General features: G+C 46.4%; 1 protein-coding gene across 2 annotated transcripts in view; it reads left to right on the top strand.

Moving 5' to 3' along the window:
* Positions 1 to 19475, top strand: part of LAYN (layilin) — a 101656-nt gene that overhangs the window by 64286 nt on the left and 17895 nt on the right. For both annotated transcript variants that reach the window (XM_069225012.1, XM_069225011.1), the window contains one exon: positions 17786 to 17943. In XM_069225012.1, the coding sequence (XP_069081113.1) occupies positions 17786 to 17943 (158 nt within the window). The remainder of the gene's footprint in view (positions 1 to 17785; positions 17944 to 19475) is intronic.

The following is a 19475-nucleotide window of genomic DNA, read 5'->3' as shown; positions in this document are numbered from 1 at the left end:
TTTGGTTATAGTATTGGGATGGATGACAAATTGGTCGCCATCTTAAAAAGGTGACTACTACTTTGCGGCAATGGGGCGTCACAATGACTACCAAAAGAACAGAAGTTAAGAAACTATGGCCCTCATTACAACCCTGGCGGACGGTGGTAAAGCAGCGGTAATATCGCCAACAGGCCGGCGGAAAAAAAATGTAATCACGACCATGGCAGAAACCACCAACATAGACAGCCACTTTAACACTCCGACCGCTACGGCAGTAGAAACAAACACTGCGGCGGTAACCGCCAACAGACAGGCGGAGGACAAAGTACCGCCCACTGTATAACAACAGGCCTATCCGCCACCTTTTCCGGGGCGGAACCAACGCTACCAAAAGCACGGCGGAAACAGTACACAGAAGGGAAACCACTCACCTCTCGACACCCAGCGAGGAACCAGGACGCCATGGAGCATGAACTACAGATGCTGCTATGCTGGTCTTCCTCCTGCTCTATCAGGAGCAGTACAGACGCCGTCGACGACCACGGTGAGTACTGCACCTACAACACAGGGGAGGGGGGAGGGAAAAGAGAGTGACACACACGCAACACTCAATACCCCCAGCACCACCCTCACCCACAACACCATACACGCAAATACATGCAGCAACATTAAATATACACCTCTCCACCCCCTGGAAGAACTCAAGGACAAAATTAAATGATTGTAACGATTGTAATCATGACAAATCTGATAGTGAAAGTTCAAAATTCAATATATACAAATATGTACACCAACTACACAAGTCCGGATAGTGTACCAATCATTGTCCGTGGACCAGTGGTCCCAAAATGCATGGGCGAAGCCCATACAAGATACCTGACTCGAAACGGAGAGAACACTGCAGGGGCATGAGATCGAAAATAAACAGGCATCTCAGGGGGAAGGGGAGGGGCACCTCAGCCGGATGAACGCACGGCGCCACTGCTGCACGAGGGGGCTCCATGCCCATTGCTGTATCCTGGAGAGTGCAAAGCCACAGTCTCTCAAGTCTTTCCAGTGGGTGGTTTGCCCACTGCTTTATCCTGGGGAGTGCAAAGCCACAGTCTCTCAAGTCTTTCCAGTGGGTGGTTTGCCCACTGCTGTATCCTGGGGAGTGCAAAGCCACAGTCTCTTAAGTCTTTCCAGTGGGTGGTTTGCCCTCTGCTTTATCCTGGGGAGTGCAAAGCCACAGTCTCTCAAGTCTTTCCAGTGGGTGGTTTGCCCACTGCTGTATCCTGGGGAGTGCAAAGCCACAGTCTCTCAAATGGATGCCTTTCTCCACTGGTTCTGGAGGGGGCCCTGTGCCCAGAGTGCTTCATCCTGCCAAGGACTGAGGTAGTGGATGTGATTCTCCACTGGTTCTGGAGGGGGCCTTGTGCCCAGAGTGCTTCATCTTGCCAAGGACTGAGGTAGTGGATGTGATTCTCCACTGGTTCTGGAGGGGGCATTGTGCCCAGAGTGCTTTATCCTGCCAAGGACTGAGGTAGTGGATGTGATTCTCCACTGGTTCTGGAGGGGGCATTGTGCCCAGAGTGCTCCACATGCACTGTGGCCGGTCCCATTCCCTCACATGGGTGTGGGTGCCACGAGATTGCCTAGGAACAGGTAGCATGATACGCCATGGAGGCAGAGACATACCCCACCCTGCTGCCACTTCGCCTTCCACTTGCAGGTGCTAACAGTGATGATAGTCATGCCTCATGGAAGCTGGGCAGGGTCCAGGAAGTCTCCTCCAGCCTCGGACGGCTGACCACTGGGGATGGTAGCCATGTCAGCGGTGGTGCCACTGTCCGAGCACGTCGCGGGGCTGGTGGCGGTGCTTGCGGCGGTGTCTGTGGCGGCGGTGCTGGTGGTGGTGCACGTGTCAGCACCTGTTGAGGGACACAGCGGGACGTCTCCTGCAGCCTCGGACGGCTGCCCACTGGGGTAGATGCTGGGGACTGTTGCTGAGGCTGCAGACGTGCAGGTGGCGGTGCAGGTAGCTGTGCAGGTGGCAGTGTTGGTGGCGGTGCAGGTGGCAGTGTTGGTGGCGGTGCAGGTGGCGGTGCTGGTGGCAGGGCAGGTTGCGGTGTTCGCCGCCGTACAGATTGGTGTAGTCGTTGACAGAAGGGGTGACACTAGTCCCTCAGTCAGTGCCACCGTGCCCTGACCTGCTCTTCTGCTTTTGTCCCTTCCCCACCTTTGATGGTGCCGCAGGTGTCTTGCCACTGTCCCCTTTAGTTTTATCAGAGCCCTTGGTGGCTGGTAGGTGAGGCTTCTTTCTTCTGGGATGTGGGCACCTTGTTCACCTTGGCAGGTGGCAGAATATCCTTGGCCTCGCAAGGTGGCACACTGGCAGCCCTGAGGGGTGGCGCACTCGATGATCCCGCAGTTGCTGGCACCACTGTGCCTGGGGATTTAGTGGCTGAGGTGCTGGGCTGGTACCTGGAAAGCCTGGCCCTAGGGGAAGGCCGGGGAGGGGAGGGGAGGGGAGGTGAAGGGAAGAGGTCAAAGTTTGCCAGGAAAAGTTTTTTAGACACACTGGGACAGGAAGATGGAGGGGGTTTGGGAGTGGAGGAAGAGGTAGTGGTTGTAGGAGGTGTATGTTTGCTGAATTTGGGTGAAGGTGCATGGGCCGGAGGCTGTTGTGAGGTGGATGGCTGTTGGGTGGTTGTGTGCCTGCATTTGTGTACTTTGGGAGGAGGGCTCACAGACATACTGGGAGAGGACACTGGGGATGTGTGCATAGTCGTGGGGGGTGGTGATTGCACATGAGCGGTGTGTGGTGATGGGCGTCCAGGTGATGGAGGTAGTGGCTGAGGATGTATTGCATGCAGGTGTGAGTGGAGACGAGACAGGGAGGGAGGAGGAGGACGTGGAGGAGATGGGCACAGTGGAGGCAGTGGATGTTGCTGTGTCTGCATGGGGATGGTGCTTGTGTGAGTGCTTGTGGCATGTGTGGTGCTTATGTTTGCCATGTCCACTCTTGTGTGTTGATGAGTGTGCCTGCTGGTGTGCTTGGGATAGGCTGAGGTACAGGGGATTGGGTCTGGGTGAAGGGGGGAGGCTGGACACAGGGATAATAGCTGCCATCAGTGCTGAGGCCAGAGCCTGAAATGCTCTCAGTTGGGCCGCCTGCCCAGAATGAATGCCCTCCAGGTATGCATTTTTGTGTTGCAAATGCCTCTCAACACCCTGGATGGCATTCAAAATGGTAGATTGCCCAACAGTGAGGGATCTCAGGAGGTCAATAGCCTCCTCAGTGAGGGCAGCAGGGCTGACTGGGGCAGGGTCTGAGGTGCCTGGGGCGAAGAAGATACCCACTGTTCTAGGTGAGCGGGCACGGGACACACGCTGAGGGGCTGCTGGGAGGGCGGTGCTGGTAGGGGGGGTGGCGGTTGTATCTGTTGATGCAGTGGGCACAGGGAGCTCCCATCAGAGGAGGAGTCACTGTCATTGGTGTATGCTCCTTCCCCCGTCGTGGAGCTCCCCTCGCTCTCTGTCCCACTCGTGGCTTCAGACTCCGTTGCTTTACCCTCCAGGGCCAAGTGGGTTGCCAAGTGGGTTGCAGCTCCCTCCTGCTCCGGTGCCACTGCTCCTAAGCCAGATGATGCTATTGCATGCAAGAACAGGGAGACAAAACAAAAAGGGGGGGAAAGACAGAAGAAACACATGTTCAGTGCATGCAACACCACTACCGTTAGCGGATACAACACACAGGGAGAAGCCCTCTGCACTAAGCCATGCACTAACAGTTCCTAGCACATTTACCGGCCTAAACCCAATTTCTGCACACCTGAAAGCCACAGGAGCCTGACTAGGTGTAGATGGCTATTACCAGTAGTGGGGTTGGGGTGCCACAGAGCCTGCCTAACAAGGGACCTTGCCTACCAATTTCGCCCCGGCCTAGGGGAACCCACAGACCACCTCCCCCACCCAGACACCTCATAATGCGCGCAGAGTCAGCTGAATTTGAGTGTACTCACCCCCTTGTGACTGCTGTGATGCCCTCAAGTGCCCATCCAACTCCAGATAGGCCACCGCCAGGATCCGGTACATCAGGGGGGTCATGGTGCGACTGTTACGTACTGCGCTGGACTTCTCTCCTCTGGATACCGAGTTGGCGAATACACCAAGTCTTCTACGGGTTCTGGATACTCCCAGATAAGGGCGACCCCTTCTAGTAGCCACAGTGCCGCTTGACAGGCTACACCAAAGCAGACCGTACCCTCCAGAAGGAGTCCCAGAGGGAAAAAAAAACAACACTGGGGAAAAAACCTCAAACAGGAACTCCTGAAGAAAAACAAGAAAAAACAACTAAACAACAGCAAACAAAAAATAGACAAAAATCTCCCAAGGCAAAAAGCAGGAACAACGAACAGGCAAAAATCTCCCAAAGCAAAAAGCAGGAACAAAGAACAGGCAAAAATCTCCCAAGGCAAAAAGCAGGAACAAAGAACAGGAGCGAACAGCACAAACAGAAGGAAGTGTTTGCAACGCAATGTGGAACAAGACTGACTGACTTATATACTGAGAAAACGGAAGTGACATCACAGGAAAAGGAAAGAACACCATCTTGAATTGGGAAGAGCCCATAGACTAGGATAGGAAAAAGAAGGTAGTATAAAAGAAAAACAGAGCATGCTGGGACAAAAACACGAAGAAGACAAGATGGACACAACATGGACAGAGACAGGTAAAAAGACCAGACAAACCCACCAACAACAAAAAAAGAAGAAAAAAGGGCTACAGGGAAGTGTAGCGCGACCGGGAGCGAAATATATGCTTCCCAGAATGTGTAGTCAAAAAACGCGGGGAACGGCGCTCCGAGTATCGGTAGCGCGTTCCATCCGCGAGGACAGAAAGAGACGCCGCGTCAGAGCGCGGTGTTACAGCGACGGGGACCCCTTCCACGTTGGGAGACCATCCCTAGCTGGGCCTCTGCCATCTCCAGCGGCGCAGGTCCTCCCATCTTTTACGGCAGTGGGTGCTCCGTCTATGGTAGACCCCCAGGGTCCAGACGTCCTTGGCGATGGCACGCCAAATACCCTTCTTCTGGTGGGCGGTGACCTAGAGGAAAAGTGAAGTAAAAATGGATGTTTCTAGCCTGTACATTTCATCTCATGCATTGCCAAACACCTCCCACACTGGCCCTGCCATACATACACACACAATCCTGACATGCTGGCCTGTCCCCCTCCCCACCCTCTTCCATCCACGACACTCCATACACTCAGGTGCCATCCACCATGCTCACAGTGTACTCACCTGTTTGTCTGGAGGACCGTACAGTTGCGTGTACTGGGGGAGGACCCCATCCACCAGTTTCTCCAACTCTTCCGAAGTGAAGGCAGGGTCCCTTTCCCCAGACACTGTAGCCTTTGTTGCTTCCAGACACAGGTCACAGCAGCACTTGCAGTGTAGGTTCTCTCCTGTTGAAGGTCAGGTATCAAGTGAGTGAGCAGTAAGAAAATGGCAGTCACGTCCACGGCGGTGCGTACCGTCACCGCCGGCGTACATCGTCATTGGCTCCTGGGACCCATAGGGCCCAATGTTAACCAATGCTGAATTGCGCTGCGGTCTTCCACTGCCCACCGCAACGGTGTACAACGCCAGCGCAGTTACCTCATTTCCCCTTGTCCCACCTTACAGGTCAGGCAGCCGCCATTTCAGGGGGCCACCTGGCATGGAAAAAAACAACATCACACCTATCTAGGCCTGGAATACAGACAGATACCAGCACATTGCGGATTTATTATGTTTCTGAAAATTGAACATTGTGATACCTCAGTGTTGGATGACCCTCTGCCGCTATTCTCCTCCATAGGGCACGTCTGCTGGGGCAGGTGATGACCACTGGTGGACCCGTCGACAATGGAAGAGAGACACATCATTATCACATACAGACTTGATTGTGCAACAATCCTGGAACTGTGTGACCAGTTGGAGCCAGACCTGATTTCAGCTATCCGCCATCCCACAAGAATCCCCCCTCTAGTGCAGGTTCTGTCTGTACTCAATTTCCTGGCCAGTGGGTCTTTTCAAACAACAGTGGCCATGGCATCAGGGATGTCCCAGCCAATGTTCTCTAAGGTGTTGTCCAGAGTGTTATCTGCCCTGCTGAAACACATGCGCAGCTACATTGTTTTCCCTCAAGTGGAGGATTTGCCCACAGTGAAAGGTGACTTCTATGCCCTGGGACATATCCCCAACATCACTGGTGCCATTTATGGTACACATGTGGCATTTGCCCCCCCCGCAGGAATGAACAGGTGTACAGAAACTGGAAAAGCTACCATTCGATGGATGTGCAGATGGTGTGTTTGGCAGACCAGTACATCTCCCATGTGAATGCCAAGTATCCTGGCTCTATGCATGACACTTACATTTTGAGGAATAGTAGCATCCCTTATGTGATGGGGCAACTCCTGAGGCACTGTGTGTGGCTAATAGGTGAGGCCAAGGTCCCAACACAGTTGACATAGGTGTCTGGGTATGGGGTTGTCCCTAAGAGTTAGTGAGTGTCTAACAGTTGTCCCTCGACATTTGCAGGTGACTCTGGTTACCCCAACCTGTCATGGCTACTGACCCCAGTGAGGAATCCCAGGACAAGGGCAGAGGAACGCTACAATAAGGCACATGGGCGGACAAGGAGGATTATAGAACGCACCTTCGGCCTCCTGAAGGCCAGATTCCGGTGCCTCCATCTGACAGGTGGCTCCCTATACTACTCACCGAAGAAGGTGTGCCAGATAATCGTGGCATGCTGTATGCTGCACAACCTGGCTTTGCGACACCAGGTGCCTTTTCTGCAGGAGGATGGCCCAGATGGTGGTTTTGTGGCAGCTGTGGAGCCTGTGGACAGTGAAGAAGAGGAGGCAGAAGAAGAAGATGGTGACAACTGAAACAACATCATCATGCAATACTTCCAGTGAGACACAGGTAAGAAGATGTAACTGCTTCCCACATCTCATACTATTGTTGGAGCTAGCATAAGTCTGTCATTTTCACTCAGTGTATGGACCTTGACTTGTTACTTTGCCTTTCCATTTCACAGATCTGGGTCCCACTTTGTGCCCTCTGCTATGTTTACTGCTGGCCTACAGCTGTGTTATATTGGTATGTGAACAAGTACATTGACATTGCTATATTCCAGAGGTTTTGCAATTACACATTATTGAAAGCACAGACAGACTCCAGATTGTTTTGTGATTCAAGTGTGTTTATTTCTGTGCAAATAAGTGGAGGTGTGTGTGAAATGGGCTGGGTGATGGTGGAGGAATGTCCATGACAGAGTCCAGTCTATTTGTTTCACAGGTGCATTGTCCAAAGGGGCATAGGAAGTGGAGCAATGGCAGTTTAAGGTGCAAAGGGGGACAACGTGGGACAGAAGGGTAACATTCAGGGGGCTTATTTCCTAGCGGGGGTCTTGGCAATGTTCTCTGTCTTGTTCCTGGATCTCAGGGACCGTTTACGGGGTGGTTCTCCATCTGCAGGGGGTGAGGTGCTGGTGGCCTGTTGTTCCTGTGGCGGTGCCTCCTGTCCACTAGCGCCGGCGGAGGTGGAGGGCTGTTCATCATCCAGGCTAGTGTCAGGGGCCCGTTGGTGTGCCACTGTGTCCCTCCTGGTGTTGAGAAGGTCTGCCAGCACCCCTGCAATGGTGACCAGGGTGGTGTTGATGGACTTTAAGTTCTCCCTGATCCCCAGGTAGTGTTCCTCCTGCAGCAGCTGGGTCTCCTGAAACTTGGCCAGTACCGTGCCCATGGTCTCCTGGGATTGATGGTAAGTTCCTATGATGCTGGAAAGTGCCTCGTGGAGAGTGGGTTCCCTGGGCCTGTCCTCCCCCTGTCACACAGCAGTCCTCCCAGCTTCCCTGTTATCCTGTGCCTCTGTCCCCTGAACTGTGTGCCCACTGCCCCCAGGTCCCTGATCGTCCTGTGTTAGTGGGGTTGCCTGGGTTCCCTGTAGTGGTGGACACACTTCTGATTGATGTCTCCTGGGGACAGAGGGATTGGCCCGCTGGGTGAGTGCTGTGGTGGTGTTTCCTGAGGGGGGAGTATCTGTGGTGGGTTGGGACTGTGGCAAGGAAACCGACTGTCCAGAGGTCCCTGATGGGCCAGGTTGGTCATCTTGATCCAGGCGTGCAGAGCTGCTGTCGTCACTGTGGGCCTTGTCTGTGGGGGGACTGGATATGTCTGGCACCTCCTGTCCGGGGACGTTGGGTATGGGTCCTGTTGGGGTGTAAATGCATAGTTATTGTATCTGTGTTTGCCATCTTGTGCAATGGGTGAGTTACCCTCTACTCATGTGCTTGCATTATTGCCGTGGCCCTTGTGTGATTGCTGATTTTGGGGCATGAGTGAGTCTCTCTACTGGACATGGTTTGGTGATGGGTGTCCATCCATTGTTCTTACATGCAGGGCTTGAATTTGGGATGTGTGGGTTGTGTTAGTGGGGTATCTGTGTGTTGTGGGTGTGATGGGTGTGAGGATGAGGGTGGGAGTATGTGTTGGCATGCAGGTGGGGGGGATGAAGTAGTAAAGATTTGCCTTACCAGAGTCCGGTCCTCCTGCTACTCTTATGAGGCCCTCAGGATGCATGATCGCCAAGACTTGTTCCTCCCATGTTGTTAGTTGTGGGGGAGGAGGTGGGGGTCAACCGCCAGTCCTCTGTACAGCAATCTGGTGTCTGGATAGCATGGAACGTACCTTCCCCCGTAGGTCGTCCCACCTCTTTCTGATGTCATTCCGTGTTCTTGGATGCTGTCCCACTGCGTTGACTCTGTCGACAATTCTCCGCCATAGCTCCATCTTCCTTGCAATGGAGGTCTGCTGCACCTTTGATCCGAATAGCTGTGGCTCTACCCAGACGATTTCCTCCAGCATGACCCTGAGCTCCTCTTCAGAAATCCTGGGGTGTCTTTGAGGTGCCATGATGTGGTGTGGGTGATGTGTGAGGTGGTGTCTGTTGTGATGTGTGAGGGGATGTGTTGGTGTGTGTTGTTTGAGGTGCGTGGATGTTGTATGAGTGATGTTGTGTGTCTGTGGATGCTGGTGTTGTGTTAGGTAGTCTCTCTCTCTGGCCTTCTTTCAGAATTTTGGTTGTAAGTGTTTGTGGGTGATGTGGGTGTGTGCTTTACATTGGACTGGGTGTGTGGGTGTGGTGTGTGTATGTGTGTCAGGTGTGTGTATTTTGAATTGTCCAATGTGGTTGTGTTTTGTAAATGTGTGTGCATTTTGAGCGAGGCAGTGTGTACCACCAATGGAATACTGCGGTTGAAAGACTGCCACGTTGATTCGTTGGTCGTGATAGTGTGGGCGTATTCCTGTTGGCGTGACAGTGTAGGTTTTGGTATCGCCAGTTTATTACTGACCTTTGGTGAGGCAGACTTGTGTGGGTGTCTGTATTGTGGCAGATTCCAAGCTGTGAGTCGTAATACCTGTAGCGGAATTCCGCTGCCGCAACGGTATGTTGGCGGTCTTCCGCACGGCAGAAATCGGGATTTACCGCCAGGGTTGTAATGAGGGCCTATATATACAGGGAGTGCAGAATTATTAGGCAAATGAGTATTTTGACCACATCATCCTCTTTATGCATGTTGTCTTACTCCAAGCTGTATAGGCTCGAAAGCCTACTACCAATTAAGCATATTAGGTGATGTGCATCTCTGTGATGAGAAGGGGTGTGGTCTAATGACATCAACACCCTATATCAGGTGTGCATAATTATTAGGCAACTTCCTTTCCTTTGGCAAAATGGGTCAAAAGAAGGACTTGACAGGCTCAGAAAAGTCAAAAATAGTGAGATATCTTGCAGAGGGATGCAGCACTCTTAAAATTGCAAAGCTTCTGAAGCGTGATCATCGAACAATCAAGCGTTTCATTCAAAATAGTCAACAGGGTCGCAAGAAGCGTGTGGAAAAACCAAGGCGCAAACTAACTGCCCATGAACTGAGAAAAGTCAAGCGTGCAGCTGCCACGATGCCACTTGCCACCAGTTTGGCCATATTTCAGAGCTGCAACATCACTGGAGTGCCCAAAAGCACAAGGTTCGCAATACTCAGAGACATGGCCAAGGTAAGAAAGGCTGAAAGACGACCACCACTGAACAAGACACACAAGCTGAAACGTCAAGACTGGGCCAAGAAATATCTCAAGACTGATTTTTCTAAGGTTTTATGGACTGATGAAATGAGAGTGAGTCTTGATGGGCCAGATGGATGGGCCCGTGGCTGGATTGGTAAAGGGCAGAGAGCTCCAGTCCGACTCAGACGCCAGCAAGGTGGAGGTGGAGTAGTGGTCTGGGCTGGTATCATCAAAGATGAGCTTGTGGGGCCTTTTCGGGTTGAGGATGGAGTCAAGCTCAACTCCCAGTCCTACTGCCAGTTCCTGGAAGACACCTTCTTCAAGCAGTGGTACAGGAAGAAGTCTGCATCCTTCAAGAAAAACATGATTTTCATGCAGGACAATGCTCCATCACACGCGTCCAAGTACTCCACAGCGTGGCTGGCAAGAAAGGGTATAAAAGAAGGAAATCTAATGACATGGCCTCCTTGTTCACCTGATCTGAACTCCATTGAGAACCTGTGGTCCATCATCAAATGTGAGATTTACAAGGAGGGAAAACAGTACACCTCTCTGAACAGTGTCTGGGAGGCTGTGGTTGCTGCTGCACGCAATGTTGATGGTGAACAGATCAAAACACTGACAGAATCCATGGATGGCAGGCTTTTGAGTGTCCTTGCAAAGAAAGGTGGCTATATTGGTCACTGATTTGTTTTTGTTTTGTTTTTGAATGTCAGAAATGTATATTTGTGAATGTTGAGATGTTATATTGGTTTCACTGGTAATAATAAATAATTGAAATGGGTATATATTTTTTTTTGTTAAGTTGCCTAATAATTATGCACAGTAATAGTCACCTGCACACACAGATATCCCCCTAACATAGCTAAAACTAAAAACAAACTAAAAACTACTTCCAAAAATATTCAGCTTTGATATTAATGAGTTTTTTGGGTTCATTGAGAACATGGTTGTTGTTCAATAATAAAATTAATCCTCAAAAATACAACTTGCCTAATAATTCTGCACTCCCTGTACATATACATTTCAAACATGGAGATAGAACGGAATACTCCACAGTTGCAATAAAATGGAGCTGATGCTTCAATTGCTTAAATGGCATATTGGTTCAGCTTTTGGTTAAGCATAACAATTATTAGAGGACTCTCTGGGCCGGGAGGCTGGACTGCAGGCTGTTCATCAGCACGTAGTTCCAAGGAACTGAGAGGGAGTGAATCAGTCTCCAAGCAGTAATTATTCCTTATCAAACACAGTCATTTGTGCGTTTGCTCGAAGGTATAAAGTTAACTGTGTTGTTTAGCCCTGCAGATTATACCTTTTAAAAAAGCCCAAACCACTCCATTTTGTGTGCCCATTACTAAAGAAGAAGGCGAGTCACTTGGGCATGGGACTTTGAATGACTTTTCTGCCTGTGTTTACTTTAGATGTTAGTCAGGGATAGTCAATGCAAATATAGAACATATTTCAAAGTGTGAAAGCTTACGCGCTAAAAAAACAGTAAATGTCGTAGCCCTCACGATAATATGCTGCATGGCTAAATACTTAAAAGGTCCCAGAGGCGAGACCTGCTGTATATGCCATGCTTGTTTCTTTTTCTTTCTTTTAGTAGCCTCCCCCTGCAGGGCCCTTTCAGGGATCAATTGCTGTGTCTGCTTGACTACAGCAACAGGGTATCCTGCACACCAGTGGTTCCCAAACTTTTTTCGACTCGCGGCTCCCTTGACCTATTGGCAGTTGGCCGTGGCTCGCCATTATGTTTTACTTTTTTTGGCAGGTGGGAGGATGTAAGCCGGCATCAGGAGTACTTCAATTTTTCTTCCTGAAAATAATTGCGATGAAGGTATTATAATCGTAGTTGTGATCTACTTTGGCACTGATCTGATGCCGTAATCAAGCACTTTGTCAGCAACAAATACTCACTTTACCACCTCTCCTTTTTCCTCCAGGCCTTGAAGCCTTAACCCACATGTTCCTGCCATGAAAGCATCTTCTTCAGTGGCAGCAGCTTGCATTATATTCTGCATGCCAAAGAATTAAATTGAATGCATATCTCTGACAATCCTTAGCAACAAATATGACACAACCACTGAGCAGCCAATTTAAACCCTTATTTTCTTGGGAATTCTGGCATTAACATCAGTAATCTGAAAAGAGCAGTGTTGGCTACATTCACAGAAGGACCTTCAATAGAAAAGTCTGTTGCAGATGGCATCCGAATGCCATATATAGCTGAGCTATAACTGAAATGCAATGGAAGTAACTTCCCATTCAAACTATCTCAGTGCCAGGACACTAAGAAGATGATATCCCCTCAGACATGAACCTGATGCTGAGGAAGCCAACCTCCCTCCAGCAGTAGGCAGGTCACTGTTTTCTTTAAAGGAAAAGAAGGGCAGTGCGAACCTCTGAGCACCCTTTAAGATGGCTGTCCAAGCCCTGCGCCCATCCCTGCATTTCTCAAATGCAAGGCTGTAGCAGTTGAGGCACCCAACTCTCTCTTTGCTGAAATGCAGGTTAGAGCAGGAACTGCTGCTGCAGGTGGGAGGGACTCAGTAGGAGTAAGAATATGAGTATTCAGAGTAAGAAGGAGGAAGTAGAGTTAAGAGTAGGAAAATGTAGCAGAGTAACCGACAGGGAATAGCTGCAAGAAGGAATATCATTTGGAGTAAGCAGAAGCTTTGTTGCTAGTAAAGTGATGAAAGTGGGAATGATAGAACTAGATAAAGACGATAAGAGAACAAATCCTTTCATTTACTTCTCACAAAGAATCTGTGCTAGTAAAGCTGGATGTGCTTTCCGTTTCATGCACAGATCACATTGAAGTAAGGGCGTTTAATTAAGCACTATTGCACCCTGCTTCTGTTGGTTAAATATCACATGTACATAGCTGAAATAGGTAATATTTATACATTTTTAGGCGATCAGACACTGCTGACATGCATTACCTGGCACTTATAAGCATGTTATTGCTGTTTCACTGACTCACTAAGGTACAATGTCTAACTGTAGAATAGTTTACAGCTATACCTGTCTCTGTAATGTATCTTGTATGGAAGAAGAGTGCAGTGGAAGGTGGGCTGTGGTGCATAAGCAGGCATCCAGCAAAGGTCTAACTGCAGTCACCAGGCTGAGTAGTCTATGATCTTCGTCTTATAGAAAAGTGTTAGCTGTGTAATAAATTGCCTATCTGTGGGGCCCTGCTGACAAGAAAAACAAAGTGCACAAGACAATAAAGGTACCTACATACAGACAATGCATCTATACGGCACACATTTTTCAAAAGTGTTTGTCTTAGGGTGGCTTATTCCGAGTGAAGTGTTTGTGACCTATCGTTGAAGGGACAGAATCAGTTGTCTGTGACAGCAGGTCTTCCATGAAGGCCTATGTATGCCTTATTTGCTGAACAGGAGAAATGCCCTTTACAGTGCTTTACTACATATTTCTTTACCGTTTATTTTTGGAGCTTGTGTATTAAATTAATGTTATTCACATTCACCCTTAATGACCTTTATAACGCAGTCTTCCTTGCCTCTTTACCTAGGTCGAGGTTATAAGAATTAGCATGCATATTTTAATTATATTGCACAAAAGGTTTTGTTAAATTGCATGAAGGGATTTCTAAAATTCACTCAAGCAACACTTCTGAACTGTTTATCTCAGGGTCAGGATCTGTTAAATAACGTTGAGCAATGGTTTTATGTTTCAGTTTCATCTATTAACACTGCAGTTAGCAGGAGGGCAGGGCAAGTAGTGACAGCAGATATTTATAGCTATTCCTTGTTCCTAAACTGTGTGCTTGGTGCATGGCGCCCCTGGCTAGTTTTGATGGCGCACCTGGGTGCCACGGCGCACAGATTGGGAACCACTGCTGCACACGAAAAGGAACACCCCCACAATAGGCATTGCTCCTTTTGCAGAAATTACAGATGAATCTAAAGTGGATGTATGATAGATGTATGAAGGGTTACCACTATTTTTGGTTACAAATGGGGGTGTAGCTGATAAGTGAATGCCTTTTTGAAATTTTTATCACACTCTGTTAGCTTTAATAATCATTTATGAATTATGACTATTGCTTAGAATTAATGGTGAGATGATAAAGCAGGGCCACAGGAATTCTGTGGCAGAGGAGAGCCAAATTATGCAGCAGGGTTGAGTAAATTATGGGGAAAGAAAAGACAAATTATGATGCGTAATGCAGCATGCTTGTAATAGTATGAATTTGCCATTTCTGTACTGTCCCAGCATTGGTTGCACCTCATTAGTACCAACCAGTTTAACACTAAAATACAGAAATAAGCAACAGACCAGTCACCCTGTGCAAAGGACCTTCCACTACACAGCAAAACATGTTGCTGCGTTTTTAGAAACCTTTGAAACAGGAGCTGAAAACAAATTTCTATTAAAATCTGTAGGTATTGCAGCAGATGATGGATCATGTGGCATGTACAACAGTGAGCTCAGCTACATACATACATGGACCAGGTAGGGGAATCAATAATGTTGGAAATGGAAAGGCTTTCTGAGGAAAGGCCTTCATAACTGACAGGCCATCCTAATTGCAAAACACGAGGTACTTGTGTGTGATTAACAATTATGCATATACTGAATAATAGACAGGTGAGGATCAAGGGATGGAACACACATTTCTCACTGGAAGGGCAGAAACAACTTTGGGTGTAGTGGACTACCACTGATGAGAGACCCAGTTTACTCAGGGTCCAAATCAGTATCCCATGGCATTGCGTAGTTGTGATCACCCACTAAAAACAGATTAAAGGTGACCCCCCACACAGTTTGTTTGTATTGTTTATTGAGGTATACATCTATTGGTCGCACTTATGAGAGGATAGACTATGGGGGTTATTCTAACTTTGGAGAAGGTGTTAATCCGTCCCAAAAGTGACGGGAAAGTGACGGATTTACCACCAGCCGTATTAAGAGTCCATTATATCCTATGGAACTCGTAATACGGCTGGTGGTATATCCGTCACTTTACCGTCACTTTTGGGACGGATTAACACTCCTGCAAAGTTAGAATAACCCCCTATGTCACATGGAGAGTAAACCTTAAAATAACAAAGCATGTGCTTTAGGGTGATATTCGTATGCCCAGTAATAATGTGGTTGTTATGACACTTTATAAAAATGTTTATTAAAAAATCAATAATTTGGAGCAATGTACCACTGAAAGTACTGCCCTGAAATGGCTTTTTTTCTATCTAGAAGGTATAAATAGTCCACTTCTCGCTATTTTAGTCATGTTTGAAACCTTTCACTTGCGGAATCCCTCAGGGTTTCTCTCTGAGCCCTACATTATTTACTCTTTATCTTATTCTGTTTTATTTATACACCCCTTTGGTTTCTCTGTGATGTACTACACAGATGATAACATAAGGATCACTTTCCTCAGCAATGATCTGGGGTCAGCCCAAGAGAAATTATGATTTTCCTTTCTAGCAGTTGCCTCCTGGATCAAGTCTAATTAAAACCCAATAGTGACAACAAAGAAGGTATTATCTTTTGAGAAGATCCTGGGATATGGCCTTCGCTTTGGTGGTGATGAAGCTGGGCCAATACCTCACTCCAGGTTGACTCAGCAAAATTATCTGGGTTAATATTCAGTTATTATTTCTTAATCTTTCAATACAGCAGGCATATTTTCAACTTGCTTTAACACCATCATCATGCTATGCAAAATCATCCCTTTCTCCCCTCTCGCAAACATAAGACTGCTGTAAACTTAATTATCTTCTCTCAGCTAGATATTGGAAAGTCTGTCTTGGGCTTCTTGCCCTCAAATCATTCAAAACCCTCAGGCATACCTCATCTGAGCAATGCCTCCTTGCTTCACCATCTCTTCTCGCTGTTCTACTGTCCATTGCCTTCTGGTTTTCAAACGATGTAACTTCAAAGTGTTGTGCCTAGAACTGTGTGCTCTCCATTGAATAGGTCCTTTGCTTCTTCAGCATTGTATCACTTTTAATATTCCTTCCAGAACCCTAAGCTTTGCAGGAGCCAAATGCCTGCATCATCCTAATATTAGGCAGCAACTTATTTCTGGCATCAAATTACTGGAACGCTCTGCCTCCCGATCTCCTGTGACTCCAGTCTCCCATCTTCTGGAAAAAAAATAAACCTTGATTTTTCCATATGAGTACAATCTCCGCCTCTCATTTAGTTATCACTCAGTGCCAGGCTGCTTGGTTAGAGTAGAGGTGCACTTTACACATTATTTTCAATCATTCATTTTATTCAGTAGAACAATAACTAAAGAAATGTGCTTAAACTGCACTATTTGCCACAATTATTCTAAACGCCCTGGGAAGTAGTAAGATATAAAACCCCACATATCTTCTAAATGTATTTTGAAGGGCTAATGGGTTGAGGCCAATGCAAATGACCCCGGGAGTTTTACAGTACATCATAGGTCAGTATTTGTTGACAAAACTAGAACTAGAACCCCAAAGAGTAGATATACACATTAAATAGGTATTAAAATACACCATTTACTACTTGTTCTGATAACATTTCTTCAAAGAGAATCCTAAACGTACTGTAAAAGTTGTTAAGTGTGCTTTTAATTGCGCCATGTGTCATATATTGACCAAACAATGACCCGTATGTATTATCCACTACAATGATGGGATGACTCACAAGTAATTTTTAGTCTAACTCTAAATATAGGCCTGCCTCCAGCATTTGAGCTGTTAGCCCTGCCCCTCGCAAAAGTGTATTTATTACAAATATGTTCCAAAAATGCTTTCCAGCACGATTGAATGTCCCTTACTCCATGAGACAGCAGATACTCAGAACCAAGAGCACCTGTAGGTGATGTGATGTTATACATGTCACTTCTATTTAATTATTCACATAAATGCACTATTTATTTACTATACTTTTCCAAAGTATCTTCAAGCCTTAAGGCATGCTGCCTCTGACAGTGAGCTGACCCTTCTGGTTTGATATGTAGTATACTCCAATTTGAATGTTTAAAAAATGTATATATTTATTATTATGTTCAAATGTAATATTTATTTGTTGATTAATGTATTTATTTACTCTGTAAATTAATTACTAGTCACTCACAAAATGTGAGTAAATATGCTCTCGAAAAATAATTAGACACCTATTTCCCATGGCTATGGCGATAAAGGAGATCATGCTATGCTCCAGGTATGATGAAGAACCCGGTACGGATACATGAGGCTGTGGTCAGTATTGCTCTCTGGGTAAGAAAAGGTTTTGAGAGTAACCCTGGCTGTTTTTTAGATTTCCAGGCACGTGAAGGCCGAGACCTGTGACTGAACATACATTTCCTTTTACAGCTCTAGGGATTTTAAAATGTGCTTTCAGTCCTTGTCAAACTTCTCGCCGTGTGCCAGTTTGGAACGCTAGGACTTCCTTAAGGATATCATTGAGGCAAACAATGAAAGTAAGAGTCCACCTCCTCAGAGTAATATGAGGGCTGCAGTGTGTGTGAACTGACTACATTGTGTTGGACGATGAAGCCACTTTTCATGTGAGAAGGCTATTGCAAGCAATGTGCTGGAAGGATGGAGGGGTTAAGAATTTTAAACTGTAGAGGGAAATAAAACAAACTAATCAAAAAGTACGGGGCATCAAAAAGGAAGCTTCAAGATATTGATTCAGGGAAATATTTTCATTAATCATGCTCTTTTGTCTTTTATTTATCATAGGAACTGGTATGTAGATGAACCCTCGTGTGGTAGTGAAGTGTGTGTCGTCATGTACCACCAGCCTTCTGCGAATGAGGGAGTAGGTGGACCATATATGTTTCAGTGGAACGATGACCGGTGCAACATGAAGAACAACTTCATATGCAAATATTCTCTTGGTAATTAATTGATTCATTTTAGAATATGTCACAGTTCTAAGAAAGCTATCAAGCATACTGAGGAGGCACAATGGCACTCATTTTAGGGTATCAGCACAAAAACATTCACAATGTATTATGCACTGCGCTAGTCAGGGTGCACACAACTCTAAGTAGGTTTACTGAGTAGTTTATCTAAAACAGATCATTGAAGGCATCATTCAGGAGAACTCATTTGTATTGGAAAGAGTGTTTTAAAAAAAAAAAAATAGTATTATTAGCTGTCACTGTACCTCCAGCCTACTCGTATGCATGTGTATGAACTACTATATGGAAGTTATTATTATCAAAGTTACATAAATCATGCACATATTTTCTTGTTAGTGCATCCATAAAATGTCAGTCACTCATTTGTTTGAGGTGACATGGCGATCAGTTTAGTCAACATCTATGTCATTTATGAGGGGGGCTAGTAATGCAATAGTATTCATTGGGAAAGGTAGGGGACATTTTGCTTAATTAGTTAGCCACACAAAGGGCTATGCCTGCCTCATTTAAAAACATGGCATTTTTCCTATTGCCACTGTGTATTTTCCTGGTATGCCTAGGTTGTAACTTTGGTGGAAGAATATCTGAAATGTTGGTTAAACACCAAGCAGCTGTATTAAATGTGTTGTATATTTTTTATCTTGTCCCATCTACGTGGCAGGCCTAAGTTACAAGTCAGAAGAACTATTTAGCCAAATAGTGAAATGTCTTCACACGTTTTTATTTTTTGCTTTATGTATCGATTCTTCTTCTTGATGGTCACATAATTTTGAATTGAGCATTGTTCACTTCTAGACTTTGATCTTGAATGAGCTTCATGAAGATTCTATAGGCTTTGATACAGTTCTGAGTAGAAAGGGAGCACCAATTTCACCTACTAGAATGGATACAGACTCAACCTACTCTAGGAACCGCACTTATGTTCAGCTACATCATACAAAGGGTTTGGAGAGAATAGAGCATGTTCGATGTAACATTATTGGAGATACAACCTGGTATACTGTAGAGAGATATTCGCAAGAAAAATTATGGAGCTGATAAAGAGTATAGCGGTAATGAAAAATCCTGCAATTTCCAGAAAAACTGCTTAATTCAGAGTAGATTCCAACAAGTAAATTTACTTCACTTTAGGAACAGTGTACTGGAAGAAAATAAGCCAGTGGTTTCTCCTCTTACTTTATTGTTTTCCTCCAACCACATGAGGATTTTTAATTGCCACTGAACTGTAAACATGTAGAAAGTTGGTGCTCAGCCAGACTTTCATCGCCTCTTAGCCTGACAGTGACAGTCAATGCTGTTTTTTGGACTTTCTATTTACTAATTTTGAAATATTTATTTTAAAGCATGAAAATGTGTTAACCTGGGTTGTCATTGACCTAATGGTATACAGATCCTGTAAGATTATATTTTTAATTTGATGGACAATAGAGGTGTAAATAGAAACAGGATAAAGCTTCCCCTGCTGTACATTATGAGGATTTTGCAAGTCACCAAGTAGTTCCATA

Source organism: Pleurodeles waltl, chromosome 3_1 (assembly GCF_031143425.1).
Source record: "Pleurodeles waltl isolate 20211129_DDA chromosome 3_1, aPleWal1.hap1.20221129, whole genome shotgun sequence".
Lineage (NCBI taxonomy): Eukaryota > Metazoa > Chordata > Amphibia > Caudata > Salamandridae > Pleurodeles > Pleurodeles waltl.
The sequence above is the reverse complement of the archived record's forward strand: the minus strand, read 5'-3'. Positions and strand labels throughout refer to the sequence as shown.